The sequence below is a fragment of the Tursiops truncatus genome, chromosome 10 (assembly GCF_011762595.2).
Source record: "Tursiops truncatus isolate mTurTru1 chromosome 10, mTurTru1.mat.Y, whole genome shotgun sequence".
Lineage (NCBI taxonomy): Eukaryota > Metazoa > Chordata > Mammalia > Artiodactyla > Delphinidae > Tursiops > Tursiops truncatus.
The window spans coordinates 48,609,541-48,636,665 of NC_047043.1; the positions used below are offsets into that span (position 1 = coordinate 48,609,541).

General features: G+C 38.7%; 1 protein-coding gene across 17 annotated transcripts in view; it reads left to right on the forward strand.

The window, feature by feature from the left end:
• The window catches only part of RBMS3 (RNA binding motif single stranded interacting protein 3), a 715,503-nt gene that overhangs the window by 398,729 nt on the left and 289,649 nt on the right, over nt 1-27,125 (forward strand). For 2 of the 17 annotated variants that reach the window (XM_073810935.1, XM_073810937.1), the window contains exon 4: nt 12,556-18,249. The exons of 14 other annotated variants lie outside the window; for them this stretch is intronic. In XM_073810935.1, the coding sequence (XP_073667036.1) occupies nt 14,812-15,918 (1,107 nt within the window). In that variant the 5' untranslated portion in view covers nt 12,556-14,811 and the 3' untranslated portion in view covers nt 15,919-18,249. Of the gene's footprint in view, nt 1-12,555; nt 18,250-27,125 lie in introns of those variants that run through there. One more of the 17 variants, XM_073810936.1, reaches the window with a different exon arrangement.

Sequence of the window (27,125 nt, forward strand, 5' to 3'; positions counted from 1 at the left end):
GTCCCATCTTCTAAGAGAAGTCAAAATACATAAACTGGGGTGTGTGTGTGTGTGTGTGTGTGTGTGTGTGTGTGATTTCTAAGCATTAACAACCATTTTGTTAAGGCAGTACTAGTCCCCCCAAACCTGACCTCATTGACTGTGGACTCAGAAGATTGGAATTTTGCCTCTAGCTCCACCTGCTTTACTTCCTGTAGCCACTAAACTGCAGCCCTTTTGTTTTATTCTGAGCCTTTGCCTCACACTCCTTCTTCCTCAGTGTCTTGATCTGTGAATTAGGGGTAAGAGCATTTGTTTTTCTGCCTCCAAAAAATCAAGGACCACAGCACCTGGGAAGATGAATGAGGTCATTTGGTTAAGCGCTCCTTGCTGGGTGGAAGAAGGATGGCTTATGAATACTAACAGCATTTGAATTATGTGAGCTTTCATGGAAAGAGAGTTGGACCATTTAGCTCCCCCTCTGCAGGGAGTTATAAGAGAGGAAACCAGGGAGGAAGAGGCTGGAAACACTTCTTCATGACTACCTCCTGGGGGGAACTACGAAATGGCATTGGGGATGCTGAGACTTTGTCCGCATGGTACTGTAGACAATGCAGTGTAAGCTGAAGAGAGCAAAACTCTCACTATGTGAGTTTGTGACTTTGTTATCTGTTGGAAGTGTGAGCAAATGCAGGTGAACTGTCTACCTAAGGCTCTGGCTCACAATCCTTTTTTATGTTCTAATCAAATTGTCTTTTTATTGCTCCCTCCCTCCCTCCTACGTAGCTAGGGTAGACTAACTACTGAAACAAGCCCCAGCATATCACTGTATTAACCCAATGATAGCGGATGTTTCTCTGAGATACTCCCAGTTGGTGGGTGGCATTTCACATAATGATTCAGAAAACCAACGCCCTTCTATCCTATGGCTCTCCATCCTCTGGGCTTCCCCACTAGCTGGCAAATGGAGTCAGAGTGCAGTGTGTTACATGTGGATGATGATTATGAGCCACACCTGAAAAGAGCACGTGCCGTTTCGGCTCACATCCCCTTGGCTAGAACTCAGTCACATTGCCGCACAAGGAAGGTTGGGAAGTGTCGTCACATTCCCCCAAAGAAGAGGAAATTTCTGTGACTGTCCACAGTCACTGCCAAGCTTGAAATGTTTTCAGACATTTGTCCTCCCATTTTATCACCTGCTGAATATACTGTTGCTTCCTTTAACACAAGACACTGGAGATAGAGTCTGGTTTTCCCTTTATTCTGTTGCAGTTCTGCAGCTAGCATACTGGCTTTTCGGTTTTCTGTTAAACCAAACACCGTTTGTACACTGTCATGTAGGCTTTTGTTTTGTTCTGTTTTAACCCTTCTGTTCTTTCCATCTACTAACTTCATTCTTCATCTTATTGCTTAAGAGGGAGGTTTCTTCTCCATTGAGAGTTGAGTGCTGAATTTGAATACCTGTGTTGTCAGGAAGCGTTGGCAGCCACTCACATAGCCTGCTACTGTCTGCTGTCCTTAGCTATGGCTCCTGGTGGAAGTTGTTGATTCTTGGGTAGAAATAAAAATACATGTTTGTTATTTTTAGTGTTTGATTCTGAGACTGTCATGGGAGGCAGGGTTCTGTTTTGAGTGATGTGTAATGTAAAAATAAAATGATTGAATATTGTGAAATTATACAGTGACTTTGATTAGTGTAAGCAGTCAATACTAATCAATGCACACAAAACAATACAAATGGTCTTGCTCTTTTAGCACAATGTAGCTGTTAATGGTTGATAAATGATAAAGGAAAAGAAGATAGACACATATTCATCCAAGCTGGTGAATGTTATGAGGACTGAGAATCTAAGTATCTATGAAAAACATAGGTTTAATTAACCCTTGACAGAGCTTCTCTTCAAAATTCATGAAAATGGAAAGCTTCAAGATACTGAAAGGTAAATAACCAACAAAAAATATCCTCTAGGGCTTCCCTGGTGGCACAGTGGTTGAGAGTCCCCCTGCCGATGCAGGGGACACGGGTTCGTGCCCCGGTCCAGGAAGATCCCACATGCCACGGAGCGGCTGCGCCCGTGAGCCATGGCCGCTGAGCCTGCGTGTCCGGAGGCTGTGCTCCGCAGCGGGAGAAGCCACAACAGTGAGAGGCCCGCGTACCGCAAAAAAAAACAAAACAAAACAAAAACAAAAACTCTAGTAATTATATATCTGGAGGCAATTGAGTATAGGGGTTAAGAGCTCTAGGAACAGACTCCCCAGGTTTCAATCCTAGGCATACCAGATCCTATCTGAATTTCTCTGCAAAAAACTCTGTTTCTTCTTTTGTAAAATGAAGGTAACAAAAATGGAACTCATGATGTTTTAGCAAGAATCAATAAGAGGATGTTTGTGAAGAGATTATGGCAAGTAGGAAGCACTTGCTAAGGTTAGTTGTTACAAGCACACAGAGAAAAAAAAAAGCATCTTCTTACAGAGAAAAATGGTTTAAAACAATACTTCTCAAAATGTCATGGGCATACCAGTACCTAAATATCAAGTTACTATGGAGATTCTGGTTCATTAGGTCTGTCAAGGAGCCTGAGATGATGTATATTTTACAAGTTTCTAAATTACATTGACTTTGCTCGTCCACGGACTATGCTTTAAATATAAAGAATTAAACTTTATAGTTATATCCTTACCTAAATTTTGAGTTGTCTGTTGTTTATCTAGGAATGTGATAAATTGATTCCTGGTATATGATGAGAAAGAGAAATTTCCCTTCATGGTGTAAAATATCTGAAAAGCACCCATAAATGCACAAGAGATGCTGTTGAATGAGATGCCTGAGGAGCAAAAGAAGTAATCCAAAATTTCATATATGTCACATTTTGTGTCAGGAATTTTTATGGCCCCGAAATGTTGTCTTAAGAGTCAATGATACAGGGTTGATGGACTTCAACGTTGATGAGACTTTTTGCTGTTCTGATTTGTTGGGTTTTTTAAACATGATTCCCTTGGGCTATTGTCTACCATTGGCTGATCTGGCATTATTATTTCTTCAATATGCTAAAGAAAAGACTAAAAATTTAAATGGAAGACAATAATTGACTTCTAAGTTTGTCTAGTGTTTTTTGGCTCTTGTTTCTGGTAAAGTTTGTTACATTCTTTTTCAGAGCAGTGTCTTGGGATTCCTGCTAGATTACTTAATTTAGATCACTACTCTTTCCATTAACATCATCTTTTTCCCTTAATTGTCCACTTAGTAATGCATTATCCTGCTTCATGTATGTCATTGTTAAGGGTTCTCCTTTATTCAGACTCTGAACTTTTTCATATCTGTTGGTCATCATTCTAGATATTCCATTTTTCCTCTCTCCCTTTATCGTTATTTTAATTGAATTGTACAGCTGAGTCAAGATTTTTGGTGATATTGGCAATGACCTGCTGCTGGACTTTGAAGACCCTATACAGAGGGTTGAATTACCACTTTTCCCTTTGCTCTCCTTGCATCTGTCCTTCTGCCATATTACCGTGTCAAATGGTACAAGCCTATAACTCAGAGATGAACAAGGAAGCTCCCAGGAGCTAGGAATCCAGAGCACTCATCTGATAAAAATCTCAGTCCCTACTGCCTGTTACAAGGCCCTGTGGCTACTGTGTACCCTCAGTGTACATATTTTCTGTCTTTACAGCCAACTATTGTATTTATTACTTTACATAATTATCAACTGAGTGGTCTACACATCTTGCAACAGCATTTGCATCCTTCTATACTTAAGGGTTTATTATGTGGGATTGTTCTGTTAAAAATACAACATATGGGAAAAAAGAAAAGGCATGTGATAAATGTGATTAGAATTAGCCATGTATGTGTAGATTTATGAGTCGTGACTTTTTTTTAATTGAAAGCATTGAAAGAGAGCCTAATTATATACTTGGACATGTTCTTGTATTTTCAACAATAGTACCAATTTATATTACCTATGTCTAAGTATTAGAAAGAAACAGAGAACATTAAGATTAACTGACAATAAATAAACGTTTTATTTTTTCTGGAGTAACAGGCAATGCCTTATATATATTAACTTAGCCCATTTCAAATGTATATAGTAAAGGAAACCCAGATCCTTGGGGTACAAAATTTGACAATGAAAATAAGCAGTCGTTCCCCAAGTGACCAGAAGTTGATGATGGGTCCAAGCTGTCAACATAAACTGTGAACAGGCTGAAGTCCAACACCAGGAGAGAACTGGGGTTGTAAGTAAATTTTTCATCCCCCACAGTTCTCTGACCACACTAGTTTGTTTGATGGCCCTGCCCATCTCTAAATGATTGTTATCTCTGACTTCTACCCATATGATTCTTCTCACTTCTCAAATTGTGCATCTTGAGGTTTCCTCTCCTTGGGAAGCCAGGAATGAAAGACATGGCAATGATAAGATATTTCAAGAAAAGGGGTAATCCACCAATGGGTTGGCCATACAAAGCTTGTGCTGCTAAGACACCAGCTTTATACTTTATTTATTAGTATAAATGTTATAAAACATCTGATCCTTCCAAGAATATCTTTAGCTGTGACTATAAATCTGACCTAGCTCTAATAAATGTCTGGGGTTTTTGTTGGTATAAGTTTGCTATCTACCAAGATGGAAGACAGTGGGGTCTTTCTGAGCAGAGGTTCCTGCCTGATGGATAGTTCTTTGGAGATGAAAGCTGTGCCTTATTTTAACAGCCTTGGTCATACAATGCCTCTCATAGAGTAGGAACTCAAAAAAATGTGGATTGAATTAATGTTGTCTCACCACACTTTTCCCTGTGATTTATAATGTAATAAATAAAAAATAGTCTCTAGTTTTGAATCGTGTCCGTGAACATTTCATGAGAGAGAGAGAGAGAGGGAGAGAGAGACAGAGAGAGAGAGAGAGAGAGAGAAAAAGAGAAAGAGGGAGATAGATTTAATGCCTATCATCCCTATGAAGTACACAAATGGCTGATGGCTTCTAAAATTCCTTAGTAGCCAAAGATAACATATTCCAAAAACTGTAATTAATTTTTTGCACATTGAAGATTTCTACTCTGGATTATCAGTAGTGCCATTTTTGGGGGTATATGAAGAAAAGCAATTTTTCTATAGTTTTGGTTAGTAGAGTGGCTATGAAGATATTTTTGCTGCCTTTAATGAAACATTTTTTCTGATTCTCCTAATAATATTATGGCATTTTTCCAGAAGGGAACAACAACAACAAAAATTCCCTCTCTCTTGGGGCCTGGAATAATGCAACAGCCCTGAGCAGTTAATTGATGGACTAAATGTTGGGTAGTCACCAGAGGCAATCTTGGGAGATGTAAGGGGTCCAGTGGCCTCAAGAGGTCAATACTACCTAAGAACTCTTGTGATTAGTCTGACAACACCATGGGGAGCTCCTCACAATAGTTTATGGTCAGTGATAGTCATAGGTTATTTCTTTTTAAAAACTGGTATTTAAGATAAAGAGAATATTAAGGTTTTGGTTAGTTCCTTGGGAGGAAACTCTTAATTGGTTTAAGGCTGTGTTCCCAGTGCCTAGAGTGTACTCGGAAAAGTAGGAGCTCAATACATATTTTGGATGAATTAATGAATTAATTACTCAATTGGATAATTTCTATGGCTTCATCTTCCTAATTTTGATAAACTTTTAAAATCTGTTAAAATTGTTTTCTACTAAATACGGCAATTGAATTGATCTATAAGTAAACATAAATCCCCTTGAAAATGATGAAATTATCTAGAACTCTCTTTGACCATGGATTTCACCACTTTTAAGACAGAAAGAGGATAATGTCTCTAATTCGGATTCAGAAATTTGATATTTAAGGGGATTGGATGCCACCTGCATTTGTTCATCAAGGTTATTCTTAGCCTATATGTTTATTATAACTTGTCATTTTTTTCTGAAGTTGAGGCAATGATTCTTTATAAATATGTTAGCAGTCCAATCGAATTGGGATGATACAGCATTATCCAGAGAAACAGAATCCAGCCAGGAAAGACTGTCTTACCAAATATCAACAAATAATAGGCTCAGATGAGAAGAAAATATTTTATGTTTCTTCGGAGCCAGACTTTAAGCTAAAAGCATCTTTAGAAGATACTTAAACATTTTGAACAATAATCTTGCTAATTGAAGCCGAGCTGTATATGTGGATTGAAGCATCCTTTAGAACACTTCCAGGTTAATGGGGTTCATCTCTGAGCACCAAATAAGAAAGAGTTCATAGAGGCCGCATTGACAATCATTCCATATTTCTGTACAATGTAACAACTAACTGGGTAGGAAGAATAAGAAAGAAAAAAGAAAGGAAACTGCTATTTGAGATGGCTAGAAGAAAAAGAAGGGAATAATATTCAAAGCCCCAGTCTAAGTAGGAAGAGTGAAAATAATTTTGAGGAATAATGCTTAGTGAAAATAACATTCCAGTTCTCCAGGTTGTACCAGCTAAGGAAATGCATAGAATAAATGATGAAGATGCTAGTGGCTGAAATTAGGCATATCCAGACTTTTGGAAACCAGTTGTTACCAGATTTCTGAAAGATAAATATTTAGTGATATTATTTCACGTGTGAGAATCTAGGTAGATTGGACCTCTTCTTTACTATTTTTAATGGTGTTTTTTAAACTTGAGGCCACTGAAGAATAAATAAATTCTATATTGCCCCCAAGAAAAACACAACACATTATATATCAGTGACTCATGTAATAACTGAATTCTCTCATTTGTTCTTTGTAAAACGTTAATATATTTTGAAAGTGAAATAGTTTGCATATTTTAGCCTTAGCTAGATTTGATGATTCTATTATTTTATGCCAAAGAAATATTTCAGTATCTTAGGATTCCTTTTCCTCCTCCCCTTTCCATCCTCTGTCCCTTTCTTCCCCTACCAGCCTAAATTAGTCAGTTTTTCAGGAATGATATTGTGAACATAATCTTTCTAATAATAGCCCTCTTCTTCACAAACAGAACTGATGGCAATGTAAACAGTTGCTCTAAATAAGTAAGCCTTGAAGTTCATCAATGTTTCTCTTTTAGGTTTTATATCTTAGAACATATTTCATTTTGAGTACAACTTGTTGGTAACCAGTTATAAACAGTCTGATCTTTTTCATTTTGTATGTTTTGTATGCTCAAAGAAGAAAAAAAATTATTAATTATCATTCACATCTGGTACTGTGGTAGGGATTCTATACGAAACTTTCCAACTGTACGGCACAGATAAAGTTTCTAATCTTAATTAAATACCAATGCCATTATCTGAAACTACCAGTTATATCTCATGGTTAATAAAATTCCCTTCAATGGCTGTCCATCTCACTCAGAGTAAAAGCCAGTCTTTAGAATAATCTACAAGACCTTGGAATATCGCTGGTCCATAGTTAACCCTCTCCTCATCTCTCCCACTGTCTTCCCTCACTTGGTTGCTCCATAAGTATATGCTGGCATCAGGGCCTGAATACACAGCACTTCCTCTTCCTGGACCCATATTCTCCCAAATATTCATTTGCCTTCTTTTTCTCTATCAAGTGTTTGTTCACATGTCACCTTCTTAATAAGGTGTTCCCTGAATGCCCTTTTGGAAATTATAATTCCCTACTCCCCATCCTTACTTCCACTTTATTTTTCTTCAAAGCATTTGTAATGTATTAACTAATTTACTTTTTACTTGTTTATTTCCACCTACTAGAATGAAACCTTGCTAAGGGCATTTGTGATTAGCACTGCTGTATGCCCAGGGGACAGAACAGTGCCTGGAATCTAGTGGGTATCCAGTATTTGTTTAGATATTTCTTCAATGAATGAATAAATTTATATTTACTGCATTTTATATTTCTACAGGGCTCTTGAACTTATTCAGCATGTCAGTAGAAATGTGTATTTTTTAGTTCTAGAATCTTATATGGCAAATAGGTGGACTAGAGAAAAAGGTCAACTCCTTTTTATAACCTGAATGGAGAGGAATGTCACATAAGCAAGTATATGATTCTGTAAAGCCAATACTATCTTTTAATCATTCTCTATTTTTGAATATTACTATAATTGAATATGGTGTTATTTACCTCACTGGCATTAATTTCATAACTTTTTATTAATAGCTATATAAATCTGCCAAAAGAATATTTTTTCAAGTTAGTTACTTGGTATAAAAATACTTTTAATATTTAGCATTCTTGTATAAGTAGAAATTAATCCATCATAATTATTAATTATTAGCTCTCAAAACATTCTTTAGCTTTGAAGTTCAATATTTCACCTAAACTCTACTGACCTGTCCAATTTAATAATCTACTAAGATCAAGGATTATCCTGCTTGCACTGAACAGAACAAATAAGATTTTAATGCCCCATCTTGCACTCAGTAAGTCAGTTTTTGAAATTATCTGAACATGTAAATTAATGTTTAATATTTAACCAAACATTTCCCTTGCCTCAAAAACTCAGGGAGACAATGTGCTTGTCCCTCTCCGCTCTCAAAGGAATTGAGAAGGTAAAACAAGTAGAAAACATCAGTGATAAATGGCTGAGGTCTGGCAACCTGTATATGATGGAATATAGTTTTGAAATAATAGAGCTTGTGCCTATTATCAGGTTGGCACTGACATAGGCTGGAAATATCCATTTGTCTTGGGTAAGAACTCATCACTTGGATATGTTTAACTCTCAGAGGGTTCTGTAATCTGTCCCAGTGGTTCCCAAAGTGAAGCATGGACCAACAACATCAGTATTCCTGTGAACTTGTTTGAAGTGTCAATTCTCAGGCCCCATCCCAGACCTCTGAGTGTGGGCCCCAATCACTCAAAATCAGTTTTTTCTTTGAGGTGATTCCGATGCAGCTAGTTTGAGAAATGCTGATTGATCCTATTTGGTTAATATGTATAGAGCCGTTATTATATAGAAAACACTGATTCAATATCCTGTAAAAACCGTTATGGAAAAGAAAAAAATAATACCCTGTGTGTGGTGGGGCAATAAAGATGCAAAACGCACATTCTCCCACAGAGGAAATTATGCTGAAGACACTAACTGGCAAGCCTCTGATGAAAGTCTTCTGAAGTGTCTGGACTGGCACACATGGAAAGTCTTGGTGGAGATCCACAGCTTGACGTGGTCTTTCTCTGATATTTGGTTTTGTTTTTGTCTGCAGAAATTAAGTCCACATTTGTAATTTTTAATTTGTAAAGTGGAAGAGTGTTAAATTAAACAGAAAAGTTTAAGTAATCTTATATGGATAGCAAATTATATTCATGGAAAATTATAACTCAAAACAAAAGCAGTATTCGTTTTTAATGACATCTATATAAGTTTTGACTCAGGAAGTGGGGCAAGGAGTAACCTATTAGAATAAGGATAGCAGATACCACCCCTCCCAAGACACTCCCTTTATTGTTTCTGAGCTCTGCAACTAACCACCTGCGCGGTGTCTTTGATGTCATTCTTATTGCAAACCATATTAGCTTCTTTGTGGATAGGGAATCCTATCCTGTTTATCCAGACAAGAAAAATAGAAACCACTCTAGGTATTTCCAACTGAGGGCCTTTAATACAGGAATTGTTTACAAAATGTTAGAAGGACTGAAGAAGAAACTAGAGGAGGAGGACACAGTAACACAGAGATTAATGATAACAAGAAACTGCTGATACCCCTCAGGCTGGCCAAACAAAACCGAGGAGTGGTGTCACCAGATGACAGGGCACACTGGTCCCTAACACTGCTAGAAGACCCTACTTCTGTTGAAAGGGCCACCAATCCCACTGCGAGAGCTGCCAGACACTACTGCTAGCCTGGCCAGCCATGCCATTTCCAGCAATAGTGCTGGAGCTAGCAGCTGAACCAGAACTTCTAAAGTTGCTGGAACATGTAGCTGCCTGCCAACACTGGTGACACCTCCTAAAGCCAAGAGAAAGTGCACTTTCCCTTTCTCCTCTCCTCCAATCTCCCACCAGTCCCTCCTATGGGCCATCCTAACCAGAAGTCAGCTGGAAAATCCAGGAAATATAGTTTTCAAGGTCCTAGCATCTGGGATACTAAATAATACACAAAAGGGGGGCATGAAGCTTAAAGAAAGGGGGCAAATGACCTGCCCAGACATGAGGATACATCTTAAAACAATCACGTGGAACTCATGGAATCACAGAGTTTCAGAGCTTCAGGGACTCTTGGCATTCTTTTGCACGTGTTTTTTTTTCAAATAATTTTTAGCTACAAAACTGAGGGTTTGAAAGGAAATCTGCGGACTTGTTCATTACAAAGTAAAGGCAAAACTGTGGCAAAAGATGGTGTTAGAAGATGAGCTCCCTACCTGAAATGGGTTGTTCTCCATCTCTCTGCCAGGCTAGGACACCCTCCTCTCGTGGCTGGCAGTGCTGCTTGCTACTGGCTCAGGACTGCCCTATTCTCTGGAGCATTGCCCTGGGCCAGAGTGTGGCCTCCCGCCTGCTACTATGGGAGCCTACTGCTGTAACCAGTTGATAAGGTGTACAAAAAGCCATCCACTCGTATCAAGGCAGGACAAGCCCAGTGGTGTGGAAGATGCTCCAGAGCCCTCCATGGAAGAAACCGGGGCCAGACTTCGCCTGAGCCCACAGCTGTACCCGGCTCCTCCTTATCTCCTCTCCTGTTTCACTTCCCTTGTTGCATCAGCCCCTCAGTAAATCATGTGCGCCTGGATTCCTGCCTCAGGACTGCATCTAGGGACACAACCTAATCCTAACCCTAACCCTACCCTAAGACATTGCCCATACTCTTCTCTTCACCCTCATCTTTGAGCTGCACTTGAGTTGGCAGAGTGAGTCCCAGGAAGCCATGTATCTGAGTGGGAATAAACCTGATGTTCTGATCCTGGGGTCACTGTAGTGACTGACCCAGTAGTCCCTGTTACTGTTTTCAGAAAAATTAAACAATTCACAACCACTTTGACTATTTTTGTAATTTCCCTTAGGCCCCACCAAAGTGGGAGTCCAGAACAGCTGGTAGATAAAAACTAACAATTTAATAACAGAGATCTCACTAGGGTATTAGTGACTCCCAGACCATTTCCAGGGTTCTGTGGGTGATTTGTTAAGCCTTGACATGATTCTAGATTCTCCCCTCATTCCACTTTCTTCCTCCTTTTTATTTTCTTCCCACACTCAGTGTTAGTTTTTAAACCACCTGTGCCAAAGAATGGAGAGCAGGCCTCTTTCTGAAGCTGACTGGACACATCAATCTCCTTTCGTCCAGCACTTTCACATGGAGTCAGATGGCGAGGGCTCCTTCATAGTATCATGTCTCACTGTCTTTCTGAAGACATTCTGCAAGGGTTTTCCTTGCCAAGCTTCAAATTACAGGGTCTTATAAAAGGCCGTTTAACCTGCCATTTGTCAGGGGTTTTTTGTTTTGTTTTGTCAGCTTCTGACCTGTTCTAACATAGAAGGACCATACAGTCATTGCTGGCAACTGCTCCTTGGTCTCTGGTGATGGCCAAAAGCTTTCATTCACAGTAAATAGTATTTAATATATTTCCAACTGCATAAAAGACTGAAAGGGACCTTATTATGGGTGAATTGTGTCACCTTAAAATTCATATGTTGAAATTCTGACTTCCCAGTATCTCAGAATGTGACCTTACTTGTGAATAGGGTTGTTACAGACATAATTAGTTAAGTTAGTGTGAGGTCGTGCTGGAATTGGGCAGGCCCTTAATCCAATATGACTGATGTTTTTATAAAAGGGGGGCATTTGGAAACAGCCATGCACACAGGAAAAACACCATGTGAAAATGAAGGCAGAGATTGGGGTGATACTTCTACAAACCCAAGGAATGGCAAAGATTGCCAGCAGCACCCAAGAGCAGAGGCAGGGAACAGATTTGCCCTCAGAACCCTCAGGAATAGCCAACCCTGCTGACACCTTGATCTTTAACTTCTAGCCTCCATAACAATACATTCCTGTTGTTTAAGCCATACAATTTGTGATACCTCATTATGATAGCCCTAGAAAACAGGGCTGGGGCTAGAGCTTCAAGATGGTGGAGGAGTAAGACATGGAGATCACCGACCTCCCCACAAATACATCAAAAATACATCTACATGTGGAACAACTCCTACAGAACACCTACTGAATGCTGGCAGAAGACCTCAGACTTCCCAAAAGCTTTGATTTTACCATTTGTCCTAGGGTGCTGTCTGTATTTTTTGTTTGTTTGTTTTAGTGTAGTTTTTGGTTCTTGTTTTCATTGGTGGATTTGTTTTTTGGTTTGGTTGCTCTCTTCTTTCTTTCTTTTTTTTATTACATGTTTATTTTTTATTTTTAATAATATATTTTTTATTTTAATAACTTTATTTTTTCTTTCTTTCTTTCTTTCTTTCTTTCTTTCTTTCTTTCTTTCTTTCTTTCTTTCTTTCTCTTTCTTTCTTTCTTTCTCCCTCCCTCTCTCTCTCCCTCCCTCCCTCCCTCCCTTCCTCTCTCTCTTTCTTTCTTTCTCTCTCTCTCGCTCTCTCCCTCCTTCCCTCCCTTCCTTCCTTCCTTCCTTCCTTCCTTCCTTGCTTTCTTCCTTTCTTTCTTTTCCCTTTTCTTGTGAGCCATGTGGCTGACAGGGTCTTGGTGCTCCGGCTGGGTGGAAGGCCTGAGTCTCTGAGGTGGGAGAGCCAAGTTCAGAACATTGGTCCACCAGAGACCTCCCTGCCCCATGTAATATCAAACATCCAAAGCTCTCAGATCGCCATCTCAACACGAAGACCCAGCTCCACTCAACGACCAGCAAGCTACAGTGCAGGAAACCCTATGCCAAACAACTAGCAAGACAGGAACACAACCCCACCCATTAGCAGAGAGACTGCCTGAAATCATAATAAGCTCACAGACACCCCAAAACACACCACCAGACGTGGTCCTGCCCACCAGAAAGACAAGATCCAGCCTCATCCACCAGAACACAGGCACCAGTCCCCTCCACCAGGAAGCCTACACAACCCACTGAACCAACCTTACCCACTGGGGGCAGTCACCAAAAACAATGGGAATTACGAACCTGCAGCCTGTGAAAAGGAGACCCCAAACACAGGAAGTTAAGCAAAATGAGAAGACAGAGAAACACACAGCAGATGAAGGAGCAAGATAAAAACCCACCAGACCTAACAAATGAAGAGGAAATAGGCAGTCTACCTGAAAAAGAATTCAGAGTAATGATGGTAAAGATGATCCAAAATCTTGAAAATAGAATGGAGAAAATACAAGAAATGTTTAACAAGGACCTAGAAGAACTAAAGAGCAAACAAACAATGATGAACAACACAAAAATGAAATTAAAAATTCTCTAGAAGAATAGCAGAATAACAGAGGCAGAAAACGGATAAGTGACCTGGAAGATAAAATAGTGGAAATAACCACTGCAGAGCACAATAAAGAAAAAGAATGAAGAGAATTGAGGACAGTCTCAGAGACCTCTGGGACAACATTAAATGCACCAACATTCAAATTATAGGGATCCCGGAAGAAGAGAAAAAGAAATGGACTGAGAAAACATTTGAAGACATTATAGTTGAAAACTTCCCTAATACGAGAATGGAAATAGTCAAGTCCAGGAAGCACAGAGAGTCCCATACAGGATAAGTCCAAGCAGAAACATGCCAAGACACTTACTAATTAAACTATCAAAAATTAACTACAAAGGAAAAGCACTAAAAGCAGCAAGGGAAAAGCAACAAATAACATATAAGGGAATCCCCATAAGGTTAACAGCTGACCTTTCAGCAGAAACTCTGCAAGCCAAAAGAGAGTGGCAGGACATATTTAAAGTGATAAAAGAGAAAAACCTACAACCAAGATTACTCTACTCAACAAGGATCTCATTCAAATTCAACAGAGAAATTAAAACCATTGCAGACAAGCAAAAGCTAAGACAATTCATCACCACCAAACCAGCTTTACAACAAATGCTAAAGGAACTTCTCTAGGCAGGGAACACAAGAGAAGAAAAACACTTACAATACCGTTTTCTTAATTGTTTTGGGTTTGTTAATAGGAACACACATACGGATAACTACCTTAAATGTAAATGGATTAAATGCTCCAACCAAATGACAGAGACTGGCTGAATGGATACAAAAACAAGACCCATATATATGCTTTCTAAAGGAGCCCACTTCAGACTTAGGGACACATACAGACTGAAAGTGAGGGGATGGAAAAAGATATCCCATGCAAATGGAAATCAAAAGAAAGCTGGAGTAGCAATTCTCATATCAGACAAAATAGACTTTAAAATAAAGACTATTACAAGAGACAAAGAAGGACACTACATAATGATCAAGGGATCGATCCAAGAAGAAGATATAACAATTGTAAATATTTATGCATCCAACATAGGAGCACCTCAATACATAAGGCAGATGCTAACAGCCATAAAAGGGGAAATCGACAGTAACACAGTCATACTAGGGGACTTTAACACCCCACTTTCACCAATGGACAGATCATCCAAAATGAAAATAAATAAGGAAACACAAGCTTTAAATGATACATTAAACAAGATGGACTTAATTGATATTTATAGGATGTTCCATCCAAAAATAACAGAATACACTTTCTTCTCAGTGCTCATAGAACATTCTCCAGGATAGATCATATCTTGGATCACAAATCAAGCCTTGGTAAATTTATGAAAATTGAAATTGTATCAAGTACCTTTTCCAACCACAAGGCTATGAGACTAGATATCTATTACAGGAAAAAGTCTGTAAAAAATACAAACACATGGAAGCTAAACAATACACTACTAAATAAACAGGAGATCACTGAAGAAATCAAAGAGGAAACCAAAAAATACCTAGAAACAAATGACAATGAAAACACGACGACCTACAACCTATGGGATGCAGCAAAACAGTTCTAAGAGGGAAGTTTTTAGCAATACAGTCATATCCCAAGAAATAAGAAACATCTCAAATAAACAACCTAACCTTACACCTAAAGCAATTAGAGAAAGAAGAACAAAAAACCCCAAAGTTAGCAGAAGGAAAGAAATCACAAAGATCAGATCAGAAATAAATGAAAAACAAATGAAGGAAACAATAGCAAAGATCACTAGAAGTAAAAGCTGGTTCTTTGAGGAGATAAACAAAATTGATAAACCATTAGCCAGACTGATCAGGAAAAAAAGGGAGAAGGCTCAAATCTGTAGAATTAGAAATGAAAAAGGAGAAGTAACAACTGACACTGCAGAAATACAAAGGATCATGAGAGATTACTACAAGCAACTCTATGCCAATAAATTGGACAACCTGGAAGAAATGGACAAATTCTTAGAAAAGCACAACCTTCTGATACTGAACCAGGAAGAAATACAGAATATAAAAAGACCAATCAGAAGCACTGAAATTGAAACTGTGATTAGAAATCATCCAGCAAACAAAAGCCCAGGACCAGATGGCTTCACAGGTGAATTCTATCAAACATTTAGAGAACAGCTAACACCTATCCTTCTCAAACTCTTCCAAAATATCACTGAGGGAGGAATACTCCGAAACTCATTCTACGAGGCCACCATCATGCTGATACCAAAACCAGACAAAGATGTCACAAAGAAGGAAAACTATAGGCCAATATCACTAATGAATATAGATGCAAAAATCCTCAACAAAATACTAGCAAACAGAATCCAACAGCACATTAAAAGGATCATACACCATGATCAAGTGGGGTTTATCCCAGGAATGCAAGGATTCTTCAGTATATGCAAATCAATCAATGTGATAAAACGTATTAACAAACTGAAGGAGAAAAACCATATGATCATCTCAATAGATGCAGAAAAAGCTTTTGACAAAATTCAACACCCTTTTATTATAAAAACTCTCCAGAAGGTAGGCATAGAGGGAACTTACCTGAACATAATAAAGGCTAAATATGACAAACCTACACCCAACATTGTTCTCAATGGTTAAAAACTGAAACTGTTTCCTCTACGATCAGGAACAAGACAAGATTGTCCACTTGAACCAGAATTATTCAACATAGTTTGGAAGTTTTAGCCACAGCAATCAGAGGAGAAAAAGAAATAAAAGGAATCCAAATTGGAAAAGAAGAATTAAAGCTGTCAATGTTTGTAGATGACATGATACTATACATAGAGGATCCTAAAGATGCTACCAGAAAACTACTAGAGCTAATCAATGAATTTGGTAAAGTAGCAGGATAGGAAATTAATGCACAGAAATCTCTTGCATTCCTATATACTAATGATGAAAAACCTGAAAGAGAAAATAATGACACACTCCCATTTACCATTGCAACAAAAAGAATAAAATACCTGGGAATAAACCTACCTATGGAGACAAAAGACCTGTATGCAGAAAACCATATGACAATGATGAAAGAAATTAAAGATGGTATAAACAGATGGAGAGACATACCATGTTCTTGGACTGGAAGAATCAACATTGTGAAGAAGACTGTACTGCCCAAGCAATCTACAGATTCATTGCAATCCCTATCAAACTACCAGCGGCATTTTTCACAGAACTAGAACAAAAAATTTCACAATTTGTATGGAAACACAGAAGACCCCAAATAGCCAAAGCAATCTTGAGAAAGAAAAACAGAGCTGGAGGAATCAGGCTCCTGGTCTTCAGACTGTACTACAAAGCTACAGTAATCAAGACAGTATGGTACTGGCACAAAAACAGAAATATGGATCCCTGGAACAGGATAGAAAGCCCAGAGGTAAACCCATGCACATATGGTCACCTTATCTTTGATAAAGGAGGCAAGAATATACAGTGGAGACAAGACAGCATCTTCAGTAAGTGGTGCTGGGAAAACTGGACGGCTACATTTAAAAGAATGAAATTAGAACACTCCCTAGCACCATACACAAAAATAAACTCAAAATGGATTAAAGACTTAAATGTAAGCCCAGACACTATAAAACTCTTAGAGGAAAACATAGGCAGAACACTCTATGGCATACATCAAAGCAGGATCCTTTTTGACCCACCTCCTAGAGAAATGGAAATAAAAACAAAAATAAACAAATGGGACCTAATGAAACTTCAAAGCTTTTGCACAGCAAAGGAAACCATAAACAAGGTGAAAAGAGAACCCTCAGAATGGGAGAAAATATTTGCAAACAGAGCAACTGACACATGATTAATCTCCAAAATATACAAGCAGCTCATGCAGCTCAATATCAAAAAAACAAACAACCCAATCCAATAATGGGCAGAAGACCTAAATAGACATTTCTCCAATGAAGATATACAGATTGCCAGCAAACACATGAAAGGATGCTCAACATCACTAATCATTAGAGAAATGCAAATCAAAACTACAATGACGGCTTCCCTGGTGGCACAGTGGTTGAGAGTCTGCCTGCCAATGCAGGGGATGCAAGTTCGTGTCCCGGTCCGGGAAGATCCCACATGCCGCGGAGCGGCTGGGCCCGTGAGCCATGGCCGCTGAGCCTGCGTGTCCGGAGCCTGTGCTCCGCAACGGGAGAGGCCGCGACGGTGAGAGGCCCGCATAACACACACACACACACAAAAACTACAATGAGGTATCACCTCACGCCGGTCAGAATGGCCATCATCAAAAAAATCTACGAACAATAAATGCTGGAGAGGGTGTGGAGGAAAGGGAACCCTCTTGCACTGTTGGTGGGAATGTAAATTGATACAACCACTATGGAGAACAGTATGGAGGTTCCTTAAAAAACTGAAAGTAGAACTACCTTATGACCGAGCAATCCCACTACTGGGCATATACCCCGGGAAAACCATAATTCAAAGAGAGTCATGTACCAAAATGTCCATTGCAGCTCTATTTACAATAGCCAGGACATGGAAGCAACCTAAGTGTCCATCGACAGATGAATGGTTAAAGAAGGTGTGGCACATATATACAATGGAATATTACTCAGCCATAAAAAGAAACAAAAGTGAGTTATTTATAGTGAGATGGATGGACCTCATGCACCTCACTACAAATAGGCTGTATGGACTGTCATACAGAGTGAAGTCAGAAAGAGAAAAAACAAAAACTGTATGCTAACACATATATATGGAATCTAAAAAAAAGGTTCTGAAGAACCTAGGGGCAGGACAGGAATAAAGTCACAGACTTAGAGAATGGACTTGAGGACACGGGGAGGGGGAAGGGTCAAATGGGACAAAGTGAGAGAGTGGCATGAACATATACACACACTACCAAATGTAAAATAGATAGCTAGTGGGAAGCAGCCACATAGCACCTGGAGATCAGCTCAGTGTTTTGTGACCACCTAGAGGGGTGGGATGGGGGGGTGGGAGGGATTCGCAAGATGGGGGAGATATGGGTATATCTGTTTATGTATAGCTGATTCACTTTTTTATACAGCAGAAACTAACACACCATTGTAAAGCAATTATACTCCAATAAAGATGTTAAAAAAAAAAAAAGAGGCCTGAATTCATCTCTCCTCCTACCTACATCATATACGAAACTCATTTTATTTAGTAAAGTTCTACTCCAGGATGTTGTTTTTCAATAGAACAGCTCAATTTTTATGTATGTCTTCATGCTTATATATCCTGTTTTTAAAAGCCTTTAATTTATTTTGTATTATGTATTATTTTTATTTTTGTTGTTATTCTTGCTTATTCTGATCATTTGTAAGTTTTTTTTAACTCTTGTGTACATTGCTTTTTAAAATTAAATAATATAGATACATTTGTTATTTAGAGAGTTGAAAAGTTAGCAAACTTCCTTTTCTAGCTGTTTCCTCTCTTCTCCAGTTTCCAAATTTGTTTATTCATATTACTGTTTTTATATCCAGCTTCATAATATTTACATTTTGTTATATAACATAATTAAAATTATTCAACTTTAGGTCTGCATTTAAACAAAATCAGTATTCATTTTCAATCATTTTATAATATGGCTATGCAATTCTTGAATTTGCATTTTTAATTTATATCACATTTTTCTGAATTTCATAAACCGGTAGTTTTTAGAGAAGCCATTGTGAGTGTTATAGTACAATGTCTGTGCATATGTCAGAATGTCTATATTTTACATTCATATGTAAATGACACCGATACATAGGGTATAAAATTCATGTCACTTTCCCCTTTTAAAACTCGTGGCACTGCAATTCTTTGTTTTGTTTTCGTTTGCTTTGTTGTTTGTTTTTTTTTCCCAATATTGGTGTTGCTAAAGTAATCCTGATTTTCTACCTGATAGCTAAATTTATTTTTCAGTATGGATGCCTCAAGTATTCTTTCTATCCCTGAAATTCATTTGTTATTGCTTGTTTTGTAACAAATTTTTCCTAAAATGTGATATTCCATTTTGATGTAGGTTTATGAAAGTCTTTATTTGTTTTTTTAGAAACATTTAGTTAAACCTTGAATATTTTTGTTAGGTGGATTTCCCCAAAGCCTTTCCAGCAGATCTGTGACTTGGTTTTCGGAAATATCTACTCCACTTCTCATTCCAAATTTCTCTGTATTTGGCAGATATACCTCAACATCTGTTGTCTGGAGTTTTAGCATTTTCCCAGTCTTGTTGTATAGCCTCAGCTTCTCAGATTTTTCTTATCATTTTCATTTCATTGGGTTTTCTGGAAAAGATGCTTATTTTTCTACAGGCAGTCTGGGATGGTTTACCTGAAAATTATATCTAATGAAGGGTAATCCTGTAAGAGTTGTCATACTTTTGGGTTAGTGTGGGGAATAGCCCAGCCCCAGAGTGGGAGTCAGGCCCAGGTTGAACCAGGGCTCTGTCAGTCACACACCAGCTCTGTGGCCCCCATTAGACAACCAAAACTCTCTGAATCTCTGCTTCCTTACAAGGTTGTCTTGAGGATTAAATAAGCAACCTACCTGAAGTTATGAGGAAGTTACCTGTATACCCACTATAAGTAGAAGTGCAAGCTACTATTATCGTATTTATTGAAAAGCAACCATCAGGCTATAGGAAGTAAGATCCATCCGTGCAGGACCAGACAGCAATCCTTCCAGTGTGCTCAGCTCCTTTTAGGTCTGTTTGGAAGTTCTCTTTTCCTGTTCTTCATCCCCTGCCAAAACATGATTCATTGCAGCTCTGGTTGGTAGAAAGTATTCTGTTGGATTGGGGATGGTGGGAGAGAGGTAGAGAGAAAGGTTTTAAAAAATATATCACATTGGAACTTGACTTTCAAGTACTTGGATGCAGTCAATTTTGAGAGGATTCAAAGGCGATTTATAAATATCACTAGGGGTTAGGAAGCCATTCTTTTACCAAACACTGAAGAAGCTAATAGGATTTTCCTTGGAGAAGAAAGTCAGCGGGGAGATTTCATACTCTACCACTTGTGATACAGGTGAGATTAATAGCCAGCTGAGATTCTTTGTCTCCATTGATAATGGGGCAGATGAAAATTGATTTTAGTTGCATGATGATAATCTCCAGACAGCGAAAGCAAGGTTAGGCTTCCTTGTAGGGAGGGACCACCCCCTTGGGATATGGGGAGACTGAGAATGGCTACTGGAGAGGTAATAAGATACTGGGTTCTTCAAGTGGGAAGAAATTTACATTACCTCCTAGGGGAGTCTGGGGGCCCACCTGCCTCTCCATTTTATTGCGACCCGACCCTCCACAGGAGCTATTAGCTATTGACTTTTGGGTGGGATGATGAGTCACCTTTCTGGATATCTTTAAAAGCTGGACAAATGATTATGGTTACCTTACGGTATTTCCTGAACTTTCTGACAGCCACTTCACTGTGCTTGCACACATTAAGCTCTGCTCCAAGTGGTCCTGTGGTCACAGCATCAGCATTGCCTGGGAGCTGGTGAGAAGTGCAGATTCATGGGCACAGCCCAGACCTGCTCAATCAGTGTCTCTAGGGTTGGAGTCCCAGGATTCGGCATTTTAACAAGCTCTTTAGGTGATTTTTATACATGATAAAATTTGAGAATGACTGAATTTGATTGCTCTTTACTGGTTAAGAACCCATGTGAGCTTCTTGTGTTTATTTTCCACCTCCTGGCAACACATGCAAACAAGTTAAAAGCAGGGTAAAGTATTTCTTTGCAGGATCCTTACATTGTTTTATTTGTCAGCTAACCTTTTAATAGTATTTCTTAGAGTCCATTTTGCCATACGATAGATTGCCAAGATCATGATTAAGAAGCTTATTCAAATGTATTTAAAATGTTTAAATGGAAACAACCTGGAGATATAATTGCCTAAATTTAATCAAGGATTTAATTTGTAGCTCAGACCAGCCAAATGCATTTTCCTATTTTTCAGTTCCCTGCTTGTACAAAGAAATTAAAAAGTATGGAATCATAGACTGAGCAGTGACCCTTTGAAGCATACTGCAGTGTGCCCACTTATTCTCATTAGCTGTATTATCTCAATATCATCCTGTTCCTTGGGACTTGTAGTTCCCAAAACTAGACTAGAACAAGTGGGGTAAAAAAGATAGCAATATCTTTTTTCGGTCAAGGGTTACAAATTATTGCCAGGCATATTAGTGTACACATTGCTATGAGAATTAATAGAATAGGTTAAACATTCTGTTCTTGATTATGTTTGTTAAAAAGTGCCCTGTTTTAGCATGCCATGTCCAGCTGCCCTCAAACCACTAGACTGGGGAGAAGTGTGATTGAGAATTGGGAGACATTTCATGTAAATCTGATGATGGCCACTGCTGGTGAAGGACCATTTTTGTTGCCCCCTCCATTCTACCAGTGGTGATAGGTTTTCACTGAGCTCTTTGCACTTGTTTTATACAAGCTCGAACTCTGAATACTTTGTGCCCCACGATGTCCATCTTTTAGACCCTGAAATCTCCAGGCTAGGTTTAACAGAGCAGCAGTTTATCAACCATGGTTTGCCAAGTCAGCATCAATGCTCACTCTGAGAAAAAGATGAACAGAAAAGGTCGGCGATGTTCTAATCAGGGTGGGAAATTTGCATTTCAGTGATGCTTTGCCTATCAAAAATGCTGGATTAGGATGCAGTGTAGTGGACCACTTCCATTGCTCTAGGTGTGACGAGGATAGCAGAGTCTAAGTAAAATTGTGTGTCTTCTTCTTCTCCCCTGGCTAGAGTTACGTGGGTACATCCAAATTCTTCTTTATGAAGACAGTCAAGACATTTCAGTAACACATCATTCCATGTAATTGCATCTTGTGCAGACTTGGCTGTTTCTTGCTTCTAATCAGAAAGAAACAGGAGAAAGGACAGCTAGATTGCACACTATTGAGAATAAGATAAGGTATGTGTTGTAGTTTTTCGCCAATATTTTATTATGAAAATGTTCAAACATATGGAAAAATGGAAATCAGCTTATAGTGAACTCACTATTCTAGATTCTACAATTTATCTTTTACTGAACTTGCTTTACTGTACACTCATCCCTCTATTCAGTCATCAGTCTATCTTATGTTTTTCAATAAGACATCAGTTGCAGACAGCAGTACACTTCAATTCTAAATGCTCAGCATGCATGTCATTAACTAGAGTTCAATACTTGTTTTTTTGGTTTTGGGTGAAACTTTCATAAAATGAAATACACTGACCTTAAGTATGTCATTCAAAGTGCTTTGCCAAACATATCCATCTGCGTAATCCAAACCCTATCCACATATAGAATATTGCTCACTACCCTAAAAATTAATTAATGTATGTGTTCTGAATTGATGTATACATACTGCTAGACCTCTGACACTTTTCTTAATTTAATGAGGCTCCCCTAGGGCTTCACATGGAAACTCTGGGGGCTGACGTGTTTATCTTCTCTGCTATCTTTCTCTACTCTCTTACTTAATGAAAATGACATGCTACTCAGTCTAATTGCCATCCTACATATCCTACACTTAGCTCATGGTTTAATTTTCTAATGTTCATCAGAATTAATAGAAGAATGCCAAGCTACGTGAGTTAACTTTATTCAGCTTCCTCCCCTCACCAGCCACCTCCAGTAAAAGTAAATAGACTCATGCTAATTGATCCACAGCTTTCTCCATGCTCATTGCTCCTCAGGAAGGAGGGCCAGATGCAGGAAGGCAATCTGTTGTTATTTTTTAAACCAATTCTGGTTAATTGTCAATGACTGCTGGTTGCTGGGAGTGCTGTGTTAGGAAGGATCCTGAGGCTCTGTCTATACTTAGTGAGAATGTACCACAATTGCTTAGTGCTGTCTGCCACAGGTAGAAGCTGGGGCTGGGAAGCAACAGCAGATGTGTCATCTCTTTTACATACTAGACTTGTGTGAGCTCCTGGACTATTCCATGTAACCATCCGAAAACATGTCTAGATTGAACCAGGCAACTGAAAAGGGCAGAAGGACACTGAATGCCAGTCTAAAACATCTGTCCTAGTTCATATTTGTATCTTATTAAAATAATCAGTGTTGCTTTGAAACAGTTCTACCCACAAACAGGATGTCTAAATCGGGTTTAAAAATACAAGGCGGGGGGAATTCCCTGGCGGTCTAGTGGTTAAGACGCCAAGTTCTCACTGCTGGGTTTGATCCCTGGTTGGGGAATTAAGATCCCATAAGCCCTGTGGCGCAGCCAAAAAAACAAATAAGGCAGGGGAAAAAGAGAGAGGGAAAGGCAGGGACCGATGTGTTCTATCATTCTAAGCATGAAAATGTGTCACTATTTGCCTTAAGGCTGATATACTCCAGGAATCACCCTTCTTATGCAAAGTATAAACTTCTAAGTAGTGAACTATTTGAATCACTGCTACTGTGGGATCATAATGCCCAGTTCAACTTTTCTGCTTTTCTCTAAGAAGCAAATAGATATGGGGCCAGTCAAGATTATTCTTTGTGTGTGTGGGTCAGGAAAGTAAGGTGAGGAATCCAGCTTTGCTTTCGTCGTCAGCTTTATTTGTAACACCTCAGCAGATGTCAAGACAATGTGTTTTGTTGCTCTTAGCCTCCGTGCTATCCCTCTTCACAGCAGTGTTCCCCACGTGTGAGTTGCTTGGCTCAGAAGCATTTTTTGAAGACTCAATTTTCAAAGCAAATACACCCACATAAGTCAGTAGTACTTTCGAAAACAAAGGTTATCACATTTTTCCAAGGGGGATAGATGAGAGAAGGGAGGATGCTGAGACAGAGTGTGAGTTTATGTTGACTGGCAGGTCCTATAAAGATTACATCCATAGCGCGCTACCAAACTGAACAACAGCAGAGGGGAAGGGATGCGGGGCTGGGGAGGGAGGGCTCAGATGAGAGCAAAGTTAAAAGAACCATTTTAGCAAGGTGTGAAGTTTAAGGGACATACTTGGAGGGTAGGTTTTCTTACCAAGTCTCCTGTGAACGCCTGACCAGAAATACACAGGAGGGGAAACACACAGACACTCCACCTCCTTGAAGGGAGAACATTCTTATTTCATCAGGATTGCTGAGGAATGCTGCTGATGATAAGGCTACAGAAAATATTTCTGGGAGTGCATTTTCAGAACTTGGGAACAGAGACAGTCTGTCTGAACCCAGCTCAACTTTTCTTTCTTATCACTTCTTAAAAGCATGTTATCTTTAAGAGCCAAATTAACATTTCATGATATGGCTTCTCAGCAGCTGATACGTGGGCATCCCAGGGCTAGACAGGGATGACTAAGCAGTTCTGGAAAATGACTATCCCCAGAGCTGCTGGCTTGACAGTTTCCTTGTCTATCACAGATGGAGGCTATTTGTTCCTCTCTAGATATAAGTGGCTCTGTAAGCAGAGGACTCTTTGCTCCAGGAAAGGTGTGAATAGTGTAATAAACAAAAGGAGCCACACAGTATGTTCTTATGAGAAGCCAATTAATTAGCCATATCAACATGGTCAAAGTATGGTTCATTTTCTGTTTTGAATAGTGCACGACACAGAATTTTCTCAATGCATTCAAAGATACACTTAGTAACATGGCAGACAAACATTCTAATAGTAGGGTGCTCTGCTGGGTAGTCTGCAAAGTAAAACTCAAAAATAAAATAAAATCAATGCAATCCTCATTCCTAGAAGATGAGTCCCAGTGTTTAAATTTTGACTTTTGATAGTCTGTTTTCTTGACACCTTGAAGAATTTCAAGTGCCATATTAGAATGCACTTTAATGTCTTAAAATAGTAGAGGTTTTCAAAAACATACAGCTCTGTAAAGTGAGGTATATCAATGTATTTTTGTGAGTAGCTTATGATAAGTTTTATCACATGGTTAAAACATTATAGAATCAAATAAAACTAACTGTGCCTGGTAAAAGATCACTTCTAGTAGATTTCTTTAACTATGTATAAAATTACATTAGAGAGTTGTAGGATGGCCATTTTTCCTGGAATGCATTGTTAGCTTTCTGTTTTCTATTATTAGATAAAGGCACTTTGAACAAAGGTTTTTTTCATAAATTCTGGGATATTAGATTCTTTTCACATATGATTTCTCCCTTCTATTTTTATTATCATAGGGTAACATTTTTTAAAATATTGCCTGTTATACAGAATTTGAATGTCATTATCCTACATGGCTTCTGATACCAGAGGATATCAGAAAAATTTAGAGAGGTACAGCTGTGGACCAAAATTCGAACAGCTAAAATTCAGGGTTCATTACACACACACACACACACACACACACACACACACACACACACGCATGCACGCACGCACGCACACCCCCAATGAGGTAAGTAGGCTGGTTTTTATGTACTTTGAGGAATAACAGTTCTTTTTCTTACTGTTTCCTGATAAAACCAAATACAATTCTCTTTCATTTATTTTCCAAGTTTTATTTTCTTAGACTTCGGTTTTTCTTTTATTGCGTGTGTGTATATGTGTTCATCTAACTGTTTATATCTTTCAGTGGTAAAAACAACTGGCATTTTTTTGGAAAGGAAGGTTTAATATGTTTGATATGAGTTTTTCTGTTGTTTTTCTTCTATACGTTTGATAAAATACTCAACTACTTAAACTCTATTCCAAGTTTACTTTCCCCACCCCCATGGGAGTTCACACAAACAAAACCCAGGTTTTTTTATTCTGTTCTCTAAAAAAGGAAAAAGCATTAGTTGCAACCATTCTTTAGCCATTATTTTAGCCATCTCAGTCATGGAAATAGACAGAGCAAGAGGTATATACATATATTTAGAAAGAAATAGTTCACAAAAACAGGCATGAACCATAGGACTGGATCTTGAACAAGCAGGCATAATGGCCAGGAAAAATTTAGGTTCCTTAAGTGAGCTTTCTTTAAGAGGTTTTATGCATTATTTTAAGACTTATCTAAGTCTTGCCTGCATCTTCATTTTGATAAGAACTCCAGTGACCTTTCCTGGCAGTCTTCAGTGGGCACGGTTACCCCCACTTCACCCCCACCTGCACCACTAGCACCATCACCATCACCCCACTCCTGCAGCTGGGTGACTAAGGAAGACTTCTAATGTGGGTTTTCCGTCCGATGTACTTTACTGACAGTCCTTCCAAAGGGGGTTAGTGGTCCCAACTTTGAACTGGATGGCATTGCTGTCCCTGCCTGGAGCTTCATTTGGAAGTGGAGGCAGGTACTATGCCATGGCAAGCACTCTTGCCCTCAGATAGGCAGATCTGAAAGGTGATCGCCAACTGGGACTTAGTACATATTCAGGAGGGCTCTCATCGCAAGCCTTTCTCTGGTTACTTAGGCAGACAAAAGAGATTTTTCCTTTGAGCTCTCGTTTGCCCATCTTGACTATATTTCTGTTACCTTAAAGAGCACATTTTAATCCAATTGTTTGCATGTCTCCCAATGAAAATATTTCCTTGAGTCCCTCCATATCAAGAAATATTTCATTCCATCTTTTCAAGTTCCTTGTGTCTGTGAGTGGGCTGGTATACATATCTATTCTTGGATAGAATGTTATGGACAATTCTAATATTTTAAGTAAAAATATGAAAAAGAATAGATAACAAATTAAATATAAAAACATGATTGCTTACATTAGTACATATACCTTCCTTTTATTTTACACAGCCTTCTTGGTACATACAAACTCCAAAATAATAGGGTGTAACTTTAAGCAGCTTAATTTGTAATGTTTATTATTTACTTTTTTCTTCCATTTCTTTATTTTTTCTTCAATTTCTGTGTGCAACAAAATTCTAGGGTTTAGGAGAAATGGACTCATTCTTTTGTTTAAGGAGTAGGGGCCTGCTGT